Genomic DNA, 14,877 nt, shown 5'->3' on the forward strand with positions numbered 1-14,877 from the left:
TCACTGTCAGAGCAGTAAGGATGTGGAATTTGCTTCCACAAGCAGTCGTATCAGCAGGGAGCATCGATAGTTTCAAAAAACTATTAGATGGGCAACTTAAAGACCACAACATACAGGGGTATACAATGTACGGTTAACAGCAAACACACACACATCATAGGTTGAACTGGATGGACTGATGTCTTTTTTCAACCTCACAAACTATGTAACCAGTCCCTTTTAACACAGCAGTAGTCTTCAACATCCACCTGTAATGGGGCAATGTTCTCTTATAAACATAGCAGATGTCTTTTGTAACTTGGAATCTATCTTTACCAGCACTGGTAGCATAGCTATAGTCTTTTATAACTTGGATTCAGTCCTTTTTTTTTTTTTTTTTTTACAGTTTTTTTAATTTGTTAAACATTTTCTTACAGTACAGATCATGCAGGGAAAAAATAAAGAAGTCAAAACATATACAATGATTTATGATGGTCAAAGCGACCAGTATATGCCTGACAATAAATAATATAATAAAGTGATAATCACCATGGACGGCACAATTAAGCAAAAAACATAAAAGTAAACATATAAAGAAAATAATGCCAAGGAAGTAAGTTTTGTACACTAGAGTCACCGCCACATGAAGTAAAAGCATGGTGGGAACATGGGACCTATTAGATATGTGAATGAAGATGAGGACATCAAAACCACAAGCATATAATGTAGATAGTAGTTATCGGGTCAAACCATTCCTGTGTAAACAAGAAGGATTCAAACAAGCACACAATGATATCCAAAACTATAAAGTCTGATTCAAACTGGAAAAATTGGACCCATTAACTAGACATTGTGAGAAATCTTGAGTTTACCTAGTGAATTACTTAAAGCACCCTTGAGATACCAGTCACTGAATTGGAAGATTTGCATAAGAAGGGCAATTTCCAGGGGTGTGAAAGTATGCTGTATGAGTCTTCTCCACCTGGTGAAAGTTTAACTGGCCCAAAGTTTTTAGCTATGGTGTCTAGTTTCTCAAGATCTAAAACTGATTTCAATTCTTTCTTAATGGCTGGATTTAGTGTCGGTTCACACTGCAGCGGCACGACTTCGGGGGCGACCTGTGAAGTCACGTGCACCGCGACTTCGGCGCGACTTGCACGGACTTCATACAATGAATGTCTATGCAAGTCGCTCCAGGTCGCCCCGAAGTAGTACTGGACCCTTTTTCTAAGGCGGAGCGACTTGTGTCGCTCCTATTAGAACCGTTCCTGTACTACACAATGGACCGCGATGGTCCGCGACTTGTCAGGCTGACAAGTCGCCTGACAAGTCGTACTAGTGTGAATCGGCACTAAGTCTTTAACAGCCTTTTGTGTCTTGTCAGCTGTTCCTTTGGAATTTGAAACTTACAACATGGCAGTTGCTTGTCTCTCTCTTAAGACAGTTGGTTTCACCATGCAGCAGTCTCTTGTAATGCGACCACTCTCTTGTCATTTGTAACATGGCAGACCTTTGCAACATAGCAGAAGCCATCAGGGGTATCTGGAGGGATTGCAATTATTAGGTTTTTCAAACCATGTTCAGGTGATATGTATGTGTCATGTGCATATCTACAAGGATCTAGGCTTTCTATCTACAGTTGGTTAAGAAAGAGGGCAGTGCTGGCACCAGTGATTTGGCCTGATTTTCTTTTTCAAGTTCAAAGTAATTCAGAAACCTTGAACACCAGAACAGATTTAGAATCTTCAATGGTGTTGGTAGGCTTCTAAGTGCAATCAGGTATGTATGCATGATCAATTCACTTTCCCAAGCACCACCTCAACTCTTTGGCTCTATAAACACAGTGGCTAAAGCCTAGTACACACGCAACGATTATCGGCCGACCGATCGTCCGTCTTTTGTCCAGAGTGGTGTTTTGTTGGTTGGAATGTGCCTAGACTGCACTCGAATTTTCTCGCCCGACAAAATTCTACTTTAGAAGTGATGTCATGTGTTGGTTTGCTTTCTTTGTGTTCTTTCTTCTCTGAGCATGCCCAGTCTTGCTCATAAGATTTTTTCCTGTCGAAATCTGTACTGACTGCACGAAAATCGGCCGTGTTTTGACGGCGGACAAAAATTTTATAGCCTGCACACCAGATTTTTTGCGGCCGAAAAGTCGGAGACGGTTGTCGGAAGCATCATACTAACAAGCCGAAACTCTGCGGATCGGTCGTCGGACGAAAATTCCCTGCCGATTTTCGGGCGCCTGTGTACGGGGCTTAAGTATGTCGGTGAAAAGGGGAGGTGAAGAGCAGCACCGCCAGATGATCCCTGAGACACTTTCCTCAGGAGGAACATTAGTGATTGGAACAGGATTTCTGCCAGTGGATTGTTCTCCCAGGTGGCAGATGTGTAGCAGAGTTAGGGGCTTCAGTAGGCATCAAATTCCAGCCATTTTATGCCTATGGCTACTTTTAGAAGTCCATGGCAGAATTAAATGCCAGAATTAAAATAGATGCCATTTAGTCCCTGTTCAGATACCGTGTTGTGGGAGCAAACATTAAAACGATATTTAAAGTGAGATTTACACACATTTCCACATGTTGCGCATAGGGCAACCTATTGAAGTAATTGGGCTTCCCTATGCATGCCCAATTGAAGATTTTGTTCCTTTTTAGATTGCTGCACGATTCTGTCACATACTGTAAGAAGAATCAGAATCGCACCATGTTTGGGGCACCATTTAGAATAATAGCACCCTAATGTGCCGCGATTTGAAATCTGCCTGCCATTCCAAAACGTCTAATGTGATAGGGCCCTAGAAGATAGGTTGTGTTCCCCATGTCATTATAAATGTGACATTTTTTTTTTTTTTACCAAAGTTTGTCTTAAAGCATTTCTTTATTGAGTAAATTTATCAGACTCCATTTATTTCGTCATAATCTTGATCATATTAAATAAGCAATGAGATGGCTTTGTAACTGCCTCTAAATAAGGAATAATTCCATAGCTAATTAGGCCATGTTTGCATTGTTCTGTGATTAGCCACTTATCATATTGTCTGGTATCACTATACAAATAATCACTGCAGCCTAGAGGCAAAAACATCCCAACATTCCCTCTGTGCCACCAGCCAGGCCGATTCCCACTGATGTACGGCTGACCGCACTGTCTCCAGATGATGGCTTCCAATCACTCAGAATAGTAATCCACTGTCCCCTTAATGGAAAACAGCCTTACATGTAGTGATAGACGAGCTAAATGAGGTTTCTTGGCTGCTTGTTGCTTTTAATAAAACACATTACGTAGTCTGCAACTTGTTTTAAATTATTGAATACCTCTGCGCCTGTTGCATATCTCTATTTTTTTAATAGAGGATATCCACCATTTGTGTTTTCCTGTCTTTGATGTCTAATCACTAAATTTCAGTCAAACAGCTAAATATATGCTTATACGAAAACTGTCTTACCTGGCCAAAGATTTAGATTTCAGTTTATCCAGGCCTGAGATTTACACAGCTCTATCGGACATTGCAGCAAGCATGGTGATCTTTCTTATTTCTGGTTTATTTAAGCAACACAGCTAAAGCCAGCCATACATGGATCGAAATTTGGGCAGCTCAGCAGGGACTGACCGAGATTTGATCCTTGTTTGGGTAGGCTGATTGTAGCCAAGATGATTCATCGATCAACTTCGGTACAACCAGCCTGTTGGCTTTTTCACATGTGATTACTGCCGGTGGCTATAGTCAATGTTGATGGGGCAATTAAGCGACTTTCTTTCCTTCCATCCCTTTCTCTATGGCCTGTTTAAGATAGTGTTTCTCAACTCCGGTCCTCAGGGCACACTAACAGGCCATGTTTTCAAGAAAACTGAAATACATCACAGGTGATATCATTTGCTGCTCAGTGATTGCAGTATTCTAGTCTGCATCTTTCCAAGGTGATACTTAAAATCTGGCCTTTTAGTGTACCCTGAGGAACACTGGTTTAAGCCACCTTTCTGCCCCCTCCCACTTGTGATTGGATAGTGAAGGAGCAGCAACAGACTGAGGAGGTCATCTCTCTAATCTACTAACTCTCTACCCCTATCTAATCACACTAATCTCTCCTCCTGTCCACATGTTCCTTAGAAACTCATAATAATTAAAAGCACCTGATTGGGCCAAAGTAGTGATCAAGCGATATATTTTGGCCATTGCATATTGGTTTCGGCCGATATGGGCCGATATTTTCGTACATTGAAAATTTTTATTTTTTTTACTTGACAGGTACTCTTGTGGAGGGATCTGGGGGTCTAAAGGACCCCAAACCCCTCCTCTGCACTCAAAATCATTCACAACGCCCAGTTTGGCTTTTTTGAATGCTGTCATTTTTTAAAATCTGGTGCCGAGTACCCGGAAGTGATGTCATGACATCACTTCCTGGTTTTTACATGGAGACCCGATTAGAGCCGAATGCGGCTTTGAACGGGTCTTTGGCGGCCGTGCACGCTGGTTGCCCGGGTCACCCGGTGGGACGAGAGACCCGGGCGAGCCACGGAGGGCGGCGGGAGGGGGGGGAGTCCCCTCCCGCTCCTTGTAATGACAGCCGAGCGGCTTCTCAGCTGCTTGGTTGTCATTACAAGACAGCTGACCGTCGGCTATGGACACCGGTACCGGGGTGATGCCTCTAGCTGCAGGCATCACTCCGGTACAAGAACTTTCCGAAATATCGGCAATATCTGTAACCTCCGGGGGCGATTCCGATATATCAGGGAAAGTGCATATTGGCCCTCGATATATCAGCTTTGCTGATAAATCGGTCGATCCCTAGTCAAAAGTGCTGCCCCCTCCCTCCCAGTCTGGGCTCTTCTATGCAGGAGATTGCAAGAGGTTGATACAGAGCCAAATGCAAACATTTTTACTAGTTGCATTTAAATTGTATATAATTATTTTCAGTAAATACAATACTGCATTGATTGGTACTTTCTAAAAGTTGCTGGAGTTCAGCTTTAAAATGGAGTTCTAACCAAACTTTATGTTACCCTGTGGATAGAGCAGAGAAGGTTAGTACTTTTGTCAGTTATCTTTTGCTGTCTGTGTCATACCTGGAAGTTTTCCCAATGGAGACACAAAGTGATAAATACCTGAAAGAAAAAGAAATCATAGATACATAGAGGGTTTTTTTTTTGTTTGTACTTGGGTACTCCCAATTCCTGTAATTCAGTTGCCATGTGGGCAGCATTTAATGCAAGCCTTTGAAAAAAAAAAAAAAACCCTTTGCATGCTTTTTTCCTGCACTCTTCTTGCCGGGCTGGTGATGTCACCACAGCTACCTCTTCATCCTCTAGTGGAGGACCAGCATTATTCCAAGGCTGAGTGACACTCATGTAATGATCTAGGAGTGCTGCGTTGTCCTGGAGTACTGTGAGCCTAGCCTACATAAAGGACAAGCTGGGCTCACAGGAAATGAATAGAGTCACATGGCTGTCCTTTTGCTTGAAGAGGACTGCCAATGCTGAACCGAAGAGCAAAACAGGGACAGCACTGGAGCATGTAAAGACAATGTAGAATTTTATTTTAACACAGTATGGGGTGGGGAAACTCAGGGGCAGACTGGCAACTTTCGGCTCAGGGGGCAAGTACAAACCAGAAGCCCATGGTGCAGCGATTCAGCCACCCTCCCTCTTCCTGGCCTTCTCCTGACCCCCATTTCAGGGTGAAGTTCCGCTCCAGGTACTCTCTACTCACCGGCTGTCATGGCCAGTATAGGGTGGTTGGGGGGAGCTGGGACAGCTCTGTTGGGGCTGGAGTAGAGTCTCCAGTGGTACAAGAGAAATGGCCGCACACCAAGCGATGGCTCACGATGAAAGACTTTATTAACCAAGGATGCAAGGTACAGCAAAATGGATGGTAGACATGTTTCACATGACTCCCTACCAGTGAACAAGCACGCTGTAAGTCGTGTGAAACATGTCTACCATCCATTTTGCTGTACCTTGCATCCTTGTTTAATAAAGTCTTTCATCTTTAGCCATCGCTCGGTGTGCGGCCATTTCTCTTGTATCCTGTTTGTGGTGGCGATCTGAGGTCCTGCACCCATGGCTGGCTGTGAAGTTCCAACTGCCTAAGCGGTGTACATCTCTTTCTCTGAGTCTCCAGTGGGGCATGGAACCGGCCTCTGCTCAGACACAGTTTACATCACTTCCTCCTTGCATTGACTCCTGGGAGATGAGTGTCATTGATCCCAGGAGTCATTCCCTGCTGAACAGCTTCTGGGCATGCCCAGAAGCTGTGCAGGGATGACGCCCCATGCACCGGAAGTTACGAGCGGGGCCGGTGCAGGCCATTCTGGGACTCCGACGACACCGAAGAGGACACTCCGGCTTCAGCTGCCCAAACCTGAGATGGCAGCGCTGGACAAGACATTTTCAAGTTAAGTATTTCTTCTAAAAGGTAAGTGAAACGGGACAATTCAGAGGCTATCGTTGCTTAAATGCACTAGCCCTGACTGTCCCGGGGGTATTTAAATCTAAAAAAAGATTTCTAGGGTGGAACTCTATAATTTATTAAGGCATGTCTGGCAGAAGCAATTGCCCCCTGCCCCCTGGCCCAGTCCTCCCCTGGGGAAACTAAACCTAAAAAAGGTAACTGCAGTTTCACTTTAACAAATACTTTTAATACAGGGTGCTTCTATGACTTTCCAGCATGTTTGCTTGTACCATAGGTATACCTGACTAATTAAACAAATTCAGGAAAATCTGGAAGTGTGGTTTTTTTTTTCTTTTTCTTCTTGGAAGTAGGTGTAATGTGTAGGTTGAACTAACCTATGGGATGTCCTTCATTAAATTGAAATAATTGCTCCATAGAGACTTTGGGGATTTTCAGCTATTCCGCACACTGCAGAATGGGGTATGTACTGTGAAGGTCTTGGACAGTGGGAAGAAGCACACACCTTTTTACTTCTTCATAGTTCTGTGCCTTTGCATGTTATTTGTGACTGATTCCTGCGAGGAAATGCCCTCACACTGCAGCGCTTTATGCTGACAGAGCAGAGTGACAGCCACACCCCTCAGCACAAGCTTCCCATACAGCACTGTCTGACCAGGTTTGTTACATTACAGAGTGTAGTGGGCCTAATTCTGAGTCTGATTGATGTTGGACTGCAAAGTAATATGTAGACTCCTTGTACAGCTGCTGTAAATAAAATTGGAGATGAGACTATGAAAATAGAGGTTGTCTACCTAACTGCATATCTATTTCTGTGACCTCAGTCTGGCTTTAAATGTACATATCTAATGTTAGATAAACGTATACCATAGATCTTTCTTCTCCATTGTTTGACACCTAAACATCTTTTAGTTCTCTTTCTTTAGGGCTCGTTCTTGCCAAAACGTGGTGCAGAAAACCCACGTTCCGTGCGTATTTCCATTCCCTGTTTCCAAAATGCACTGGGTGTGCAATATGCTGCAGGTGTCTATGTGTTCTCAATGATACCCCAAATGCAAGATCACAAATGCAGTTTGGTTGCCTGCACCGGATCACATGGTACCGCAATACCTTGTGGTCCGGTTGCAGTGCGTTTTTCAAAGTAGTGTATGCTCTACTTTTGGTACAGTCCAGAGTGATTTGAGTCCATTCAAATGAATAGAATTTAAATTTCACCGCACTGAATCGGTTCAGAAGTGCACCAGCCCTTACAGGAAAACTTAATTTAAAGTTACTTTAAGAAACTTAGTGGTTCTAAAGCCTAATGGTCCTTTCACACGAGCGATCTGATCAAATTCGCCTGTCAGTTTTTTAGGAGGATCCAGGGCTGGTGCTAGACTATTTTACGCCCTAGGCAAGACCAGCTACTTGCGCCCCCCCCAAAAAAAATAAAAAGGGAAGGGGTTAAAAACTTCTCTATGTCGTACCCAGTGACCCTGATCTGATGGTTCCTCCATGTTATGCTGTCATACCCAGTAACCCCCATATTCCTCCGTGTCACACCTGGGGACCCTGATGTCCCTCTATGTCCCACCCAGGGACTCTGATGTTTTTCCATGTCACATTCTGGGACCCCAATATTCCTCCATGTCTTGCTGTCATACCCACTGACCCCGATGTTCCTCCGTGTGGCACCCAGGGACCCCCGTGTTTCTCCATGTCATGCTGTCATACCCAGTGACCCCAATGTTCCTATATGTCACCCCAGGGGCCCCTGATGTTCCTCCATGTCATACCCGGAGAGACCCTGATGTTTTTCCATGTCACACCTGGGGACCCTGATGTTCCTCCATGTCAAACCTGGGGAGCTCAATCCCCCATGGCACACCCAGGGACCCCAATTCCTCATGGCACACCTGGTGCCCCCGAACCCTGTTACACATGGTGACCCCTATCCCCCATGTCACACCTGGGGACTCTGATTCCTCATGGCACACATACACCTGGTGACCCAAATTCCCTTTCACACCAGGGATCCTCCATGTCACACCCAGGGACCCAGATCTCCTGTTCTGGGGACACTCACTGGGCGGTATGAAGAGAGTGGCCTGCACTCTCCCCTTCTTCACTGTGATTCCTTTCCCCAGGACACTCCTCTTCTGGACCACAATGCTCACCACAGCTCCAACAAGCTCCTGGTGGAGGAAGAAGCAGCAGTCAGAGAGCTCCGCACCTCCTTCATCACCAACCTCCTCAGACCATTCCGGTGCCTCGTCGGCCATCGATTCTGCTCCAGTAAAGGTGTCGCCCTCCAGTGCCGAGCTCCAGCTCAGGTTCAGCTCTCCTCCGCTCCCTGCTTAATACCGACCCAGGGAAATTACGTCTGCCCACCATCTCAGTGCAGAGAATCACTTCCTGCCCGGGGTTTAGGCCGCTCAGCTCCAGCCGAAGAGGATCATCATGCAGGCAGCACTCCAGTGAGCTCCCTTCCTGCCTTCTGGGGCCCCCCCCAAAGCCAAGGCTTGGTAGTTCCGCCACTGCCCCAGACACCTGGCACCTTCCTCTGTCCCTTCTTCCTCCCCCACTGCCGCCCCTCCCCTCAGCTGACAAGGATCATTAATAAAGGAGAGAGAGTGCCGACTCCTGGCTGCGCCCCTAGATGGCAATGCGCCCTAGGCGGCCGCCTAGTTTGCCTAGTGGAAGCACCGGCCCTGGGCGGATCTGATCGGATCCCCTATGCATCCCTATGGAGCAGCGGATGTCAGCGGAGACATGTCCGTTGACACCCTCTGCCATCCACATCCGATAGAAACCCTATTTTCCATCTATCCAGGGGATCGGATCGGATGAGAGCGGACAGGCAGTCCGCTCTCATCCGATTTCCTCATAGAGATGCATGGGGCTCTGTGTGGGGAGAGGGAGCTGTCACCTGCCTGCTCAGCGGGGATCTGTGTATCGACCCCCCTCTGAGCAGCACGGATCCGCCTACGGAGGCAGACCGTGTGAAAGAAGCCTTAAAGTGTTACTAAACCCACAACAGCAAAATCAGTCTGTATATGCAGTAAAGCATGCTTGTTATACTCACTATGGAGTCTAAGGGGTTAATCCTTTGCATTTTGTAAAAAGGCTGTTTAATCCTTTTTTTTGGGGGGGGAGTCTGAAGCCCCTCTTTAAGGTAAAAAGCCTTCTGTGCTACAGGATTACCCCTCTACCCCCTTTATACTTACCTGAGCCTGATTTCGATCCAGCTCTATGCTCAAGAGCAGCGGCTCTCTCTGCTCTCTTCCTCCTCACAGGGCAGACTGATAGCAGCGGGAGCCATTGGCTCTGATGATGCAGGGGATGGGGCCGAGCTGCGCTGCCTGTGTCTATAGACGCAGACAGGCCACCTTAGGAACGAGCCTGCATACATTCCCCTATAGAAAGCTGCTTTCTATGGGGGCACTGGCTGAAGAGGATGAGCCAGGCACGCCGATGGGGGACGAGGGTGCAAAACCATTGCACAGAGCAGGTAAATATGACTTTTATTGTTGTAATTAAAAAAATGTAAGATTTAAAATAATTTTAAGCTAAAGAGGCTATTTATTGCAGAACAGATATGAAATGTCTTTTCTGCAAAAAAGCGAATCTACCTGCCTGCTAGCAATCTCTTTAGAATGTACACTGAGCTGTGCATGCACAGCTCAATGTGCTTTCTCTGCTTTCCTTATGGAATAACTGAACTTCCATGCGCAAGTATTGGAGTTACGCTATCCCCCACTGGCTAATTAAGACTGATGAAGACCCAGCACCTGGAAGAAGCTAGGTGGCAGAGGGTGAGTATCTGTGTACTTTAGTTCTGTTTTAACATGATTATGTATAGAAAGCATGAAGAACATTTCTTCTTTCCCATAACAACTAATCAGTTTCCTTATTTCATTGTCAGCACTGCGCTGCAGATATGACAGTTGATTTTCTTTTTTTTCGTAAATTTGTCATACCTATGAGGTGGGGAAGTTTCCATCCTCTGAGTCATCCAGCTGTCTATATTTTTTTTCACAACAGCTGTAAAAAGGAGTCTTCAAAGAGCACAATGTTTGCCACCTTTTGGCTGCAACTGGCAAATATTCTTTTTTTTTTTTTTATATCACAAACATCTTGAAACCTAAACCTTTGGGCCTCATGCACACTGGACATTTTTACAGCTGCTGTTTTTGACACCAGACGTTTTTTTTTTCTACAGCCAGGAAACTCCCCACAATGTTATCCTCTGTGTCCATGCACACATATACTGTTATTACTGTTATCAGCAGTTTTTGACAGGGGCGTTTTCTGGCTAGATAATATAGCCTTTATAGGGAAAGAATCAAAATCAGTTAAAATCTTATACATTGTATTGTATGTATCTGTTGTAGAAATAGCAATATAAAAAAATTTAAAAACAATGCAGTGAAATACTTGATTGCACAGCCAACGCATTTCAAAAACTTTAAGGTTTTTTTCTTCTTCAGGGGTATTGGACTACAGATTACATAAGTTTGATTTAGAGTGTACAATAGAATAACCGCATGGATAAAAGTGTAGTGCTGATTATAGGCCAAGACATACAACCCAACTGTATCTCCCCGAAGGGAAGGAGCCTGCAGTCCAGAGGTGTATCTGAACCAGCAAGGGTACAAACAGATGGGACCCAAATATGGAAATAAATTTTGAAAACATCACCGTCCAGGAGAAGAAAGGGTAGGGAGAGTTGCATCCCATTTATTCAGGATAGTCCCTAGTGATGGATACACTATTTAGTTTAGCCTGAAATTTTCTGCATTATTTAGGCCAGGGGACACCACGGCATTGTAATCTAATATTGACAATGCTGACGTCCTTCTCCGTCCAAAGGTTGGTCTGACAGTGGGTTTTAAAGAGTCGTTTTTCAGCTGTAAAAACGCTCTAACTCTGATAAAAGCTTAAAAACGCTGAAAAATACCAAAAAACGCCCAAAAATGTGGCTATTCAGCGTTTATCGACATTTTTGAGCCATAAGCTTTTGTGGGAATATAGTTTTGCTAAAAAAAAAGCTAAAAACACTACAGCTGAAAAAAAGGCAAAAAATGCTGAAAAAACGCTACTGCAAAAAAGCTGAAAAACACGTTCTACCGCTACAGCTTTCTATTGACGTTTTGATAACGTCCAGTATGCATGAGGCCTTAAATGTCATTGAAAACTTTATTTTCAGTCTTTTTTAGGGATCGACTGACTATCGGCAACTCCGATATATCGGGGGCCGATATGCACTTTCCCTGATATATCGGAATCGGCCCTGGAGGTTACTGATATTTCGGGAAAGTGCTTGTACCGGAGTGATGCCTGCAGCTAGAGGCATCACCCCGGTACCGGCATCCATAGCCGACGGTCGGCTGTCTTGTAATGACAACCGATGCGGCTGAGAAGCCGCTCGGCTGTCATTAAAAGGAGCGGGAGGGGACGTCCCACCCTCCCCCCACCTTTCGTGGTTCTCCCAGGTCTCCCGTCCCACCGGAAGACCCGGGCATCCTACCTGCACGGCTGCCGAAGACCTGATCAAAGCCGCATTCAGCTCTGATTGGGTCTCCATGTAAAAAACCCCGAAGTGATGTCATAACATCCCTTCCGGGTACTCGGCGCCAAATTAAAAAAACTGACAGCATTCAAAACAGCCAAACTTGGCGTTTTGAATGCTTTTAAGTGCAGAGGAGGAATTTGGAGGCTTTTAGACTCCCAGATCCCTCCACAAGAGTACCTGTGAAAAAAAAAAATGTTTTTTACATGTCCGAAAATATCGGCCAATATCAGCCGCTACCGATATCCGATGACCAAAATATCGGTATCGGCATAAAAAAACCGATATCGGTCGATCACTAGTCTTTTTTTTAATCAGCAGCTTGCATTAATATAACACCAGATGATTCTGCTATACAAATCCTCGCTCAGGCACTTTTCCTTTATGCAATGACAAGATTTTGTTCCTGTTGCCGAATCATTCTCCACAACTGTCCTCCTGTCACATGTGTTTCCGGTGGAGACTATAAGTGGCTATGCAATGCATGTTCTGATGTTGTCACCATCAGAAGACCCTGCCCTGAAAAAAGTAAACCTTCAACCAATTTTGAAAGACATACAAACAGAGATTAGATTTGGGTCGGGAATCAATGAATCATACTTGAAGCAGATGTTTGAATATGAGCTCATGCCTGTATGTGCAGTATATACATGTACACACATTTTCAGCTGCTGTTGCATCCTGATAAGTTTTTTTTTTATCCACATAGGTTCCTGCTCATTTTCTGCAATTTCAGATCCATTCCTTATTCCGCATTAATATAGTCCTGTGTATATGTTATTCATAACTCCGGCAAAACAATGATGTATTATTTATAGCCTTTGAATGTAAATACACACTAATGCAATATGTTCATGTTTAGAAATTGCTCATTTTTCAGGGCAAAGCTTCCTCATCACTGAACAGTTAATATCTTTTTCAAGTCGCCTTCTTCCCAATTTTTTTTTTTTTTTTCCGCAGGGCGAGACGGTGGCGTATTCCTGGGCAGCGCTGAACGGTGAATTCAGGTCTCTCCTCTCAGCACAACCCGGCGAAGATTTGTGACAGATGGGGCTAAGTCACAAACTCGCAGCCTCAGGCAGAATTTGTCGAACTTTTTTTTTTTTTTTAGAGCGTTCCAGTATTTACCTGATCAGAGAAAAAGAAAAAAAAAATCTGCGTAGGAAGCAAAGACTGGCTGCTTGTCATAGCTGACACAGGGCCATCTGCCACAAACCTGTGGCAGATCGATCCCATCATCTCTGCCACCACCCTGGCTCAAATGAGATACACGTTCTCAGGGATGCTGGGATAGCTGCACATGTCCTCACCCTCACATGCAGGAGAGTGAAGGAGGAAAGAAAAAAAAAAAGGGTCCTGTTGTATTACCGCAGTCATGTATCCCATATGTGGTGCCACATCGAATTTCCGGATAAATCTCTTTTTATCCTTTGTACTGGATGACACAGTGCCTGCGCTCCTCTCTTTTTTTTCTTCGCCGCCGCGATGGCAGCCAAGCTACAGCTTCAAACATTCACACTTGGCTGGGTTTCTACCTATGTTGCCAGGTTATCATCGGAACCGTATTGTGTCCTCAAAGGGCCACAGGGCCTGAGAGGAGGATCAGAGTGCGACCGGGCTAATTGGGCAGCCATCCATGAATTGTTTTGCAGGCGACGAGGCCGCTGTAGAACAGTTTTGTTTTTTTTTTTCTTTCGCAAATTAATGACTCTCTGGCACAGAGGTTTTTAAGTGAAGGTATTAATAAGAGGTCTGGCAGGTATTCCCATGATTCACGGAGTTACATTTGCATTTAATTAATCTTAAAGAAAGCCTGCAAGATAAACAGCTGTAATTCATAGTAACTTGGGAAATGTCTTGTGTAGTGCCATCTATTCGATAAACCAGAAGCTCCGCACTTCTTTCACAAGGAACAGATAACGCAGAGACAGATGACTTTACATCATAAATCTTTATTTTTATTTTTTTCTAATGCTTCCCAGATAAGCAGAATCTTCAGATTATTTATCAACATTGACTTGATGTTTTTTTCTTTTTTTAAATTGTGCGAGCCTTCAATAAAGGAATTTATGTAAAATGGTGCAGTCGTTATTTCTGGCATGAGAAAGGAACGGACAAAGGCTTCAAAACAAGCGTGCAACAAGGAAGTCTATGAACCCGGCACAAACACAATTTGTAGATAGCGCTTTCTTTCTTTATGCGTTTAGAATTCTGCAAGCAATTCAACCGTCTCGAGCATCACTCATGAAAATCTGATGGCAGTATACCCTGTGACAGATAATGAGCCCACTCAATTGTTAGAAGTCTTTTTTTTTTTAAACAATGATTGATCTTCAATCACCTTAGGAAAACCTATCATGATAAATGTATGGAGGATTCCATTGCAGGCCTCATGTGGTTGTTATGGTATATATTTTTTGATCTGGTACAAGTATGCTACTCAGTCTGGGTATGTGAAGCCAGAGAGATAGCAGGATAGCCAAGCAACTGGCATCTTCAGAATTCAACAAAAGAGTTTCCATGGCTTTCTTGGGAAAGGTTTCCTTTAATGAAAGACCTTCATAACAATACCAGCCAGCGTCACATGCTATCCCCCCGCCAATTTCCTACAGTGCACCTGTCTCACAGCCCATCTGCTAGGATCTGTCTGCTGTCCAAATCCCCCCACAAAACACCATCTCTGTGATAACTGGCGATCCAGCTGTGAAGAAGCTTTAAAAATTCATAATCACCCAACTGGGAGATGTTACTTTTACAAACTTTCTAGTTTTCGCTTTAAAGGATTTTTAAGTTCCATCAACGTCTAAGTATCACTTTAAGGTTAGTAAGTGGAAATAATAATGTTGACAGGGAAAAAGAAGAGATTCCACAATAGAAAAGGATTACATGGTTGCCCAAGGGCTTATTCAGACTTGTGTGTTGTTGCAACGTGCAATAA

At 44.3% G+C, this 14,877-nt stretch overlaps 1 protein-coding gene across 1 annotated transcript in view; it reads left to right on the plus strand.

Annotated features, from left to right (window-relative positions):
• Window positions 1-13,972, plus strand: part of GTDC1 (glycosyltransferase like domain containing 1) — a 488,045-nt gene extending 474,073 nt beyond the window's left edge. Inside the window, exon 10 of the mRNA XM_082260340.1 lies at window positions 12,900-13,972. Within this exon, the coding sequence (XP_082116466.1) occupies window positions 12,900-12,983 (84 nt within the window). The 3' untranslated portion in view covers window positions 12,984-13,972. The remainder of the gene's footprint in view (window positions 1-12,899) is intronic.
• The last annotated feature ends 905 nt before the right edge of the window (window positions 13,973-14,877 follow it).

Source organism: Pelophylax lessonae (genome assembly GCF_965119305.1).
Source record: "Pelophylax lessonae genome assembly, chromosome: 6".
Taxonomy (NCBI): domain Eukaryota; kingdom Metazoa; phylum Chordata; class Amphibia; order Anura; family Ranidae; genus Pelophylax; species Pelophylax lessonae.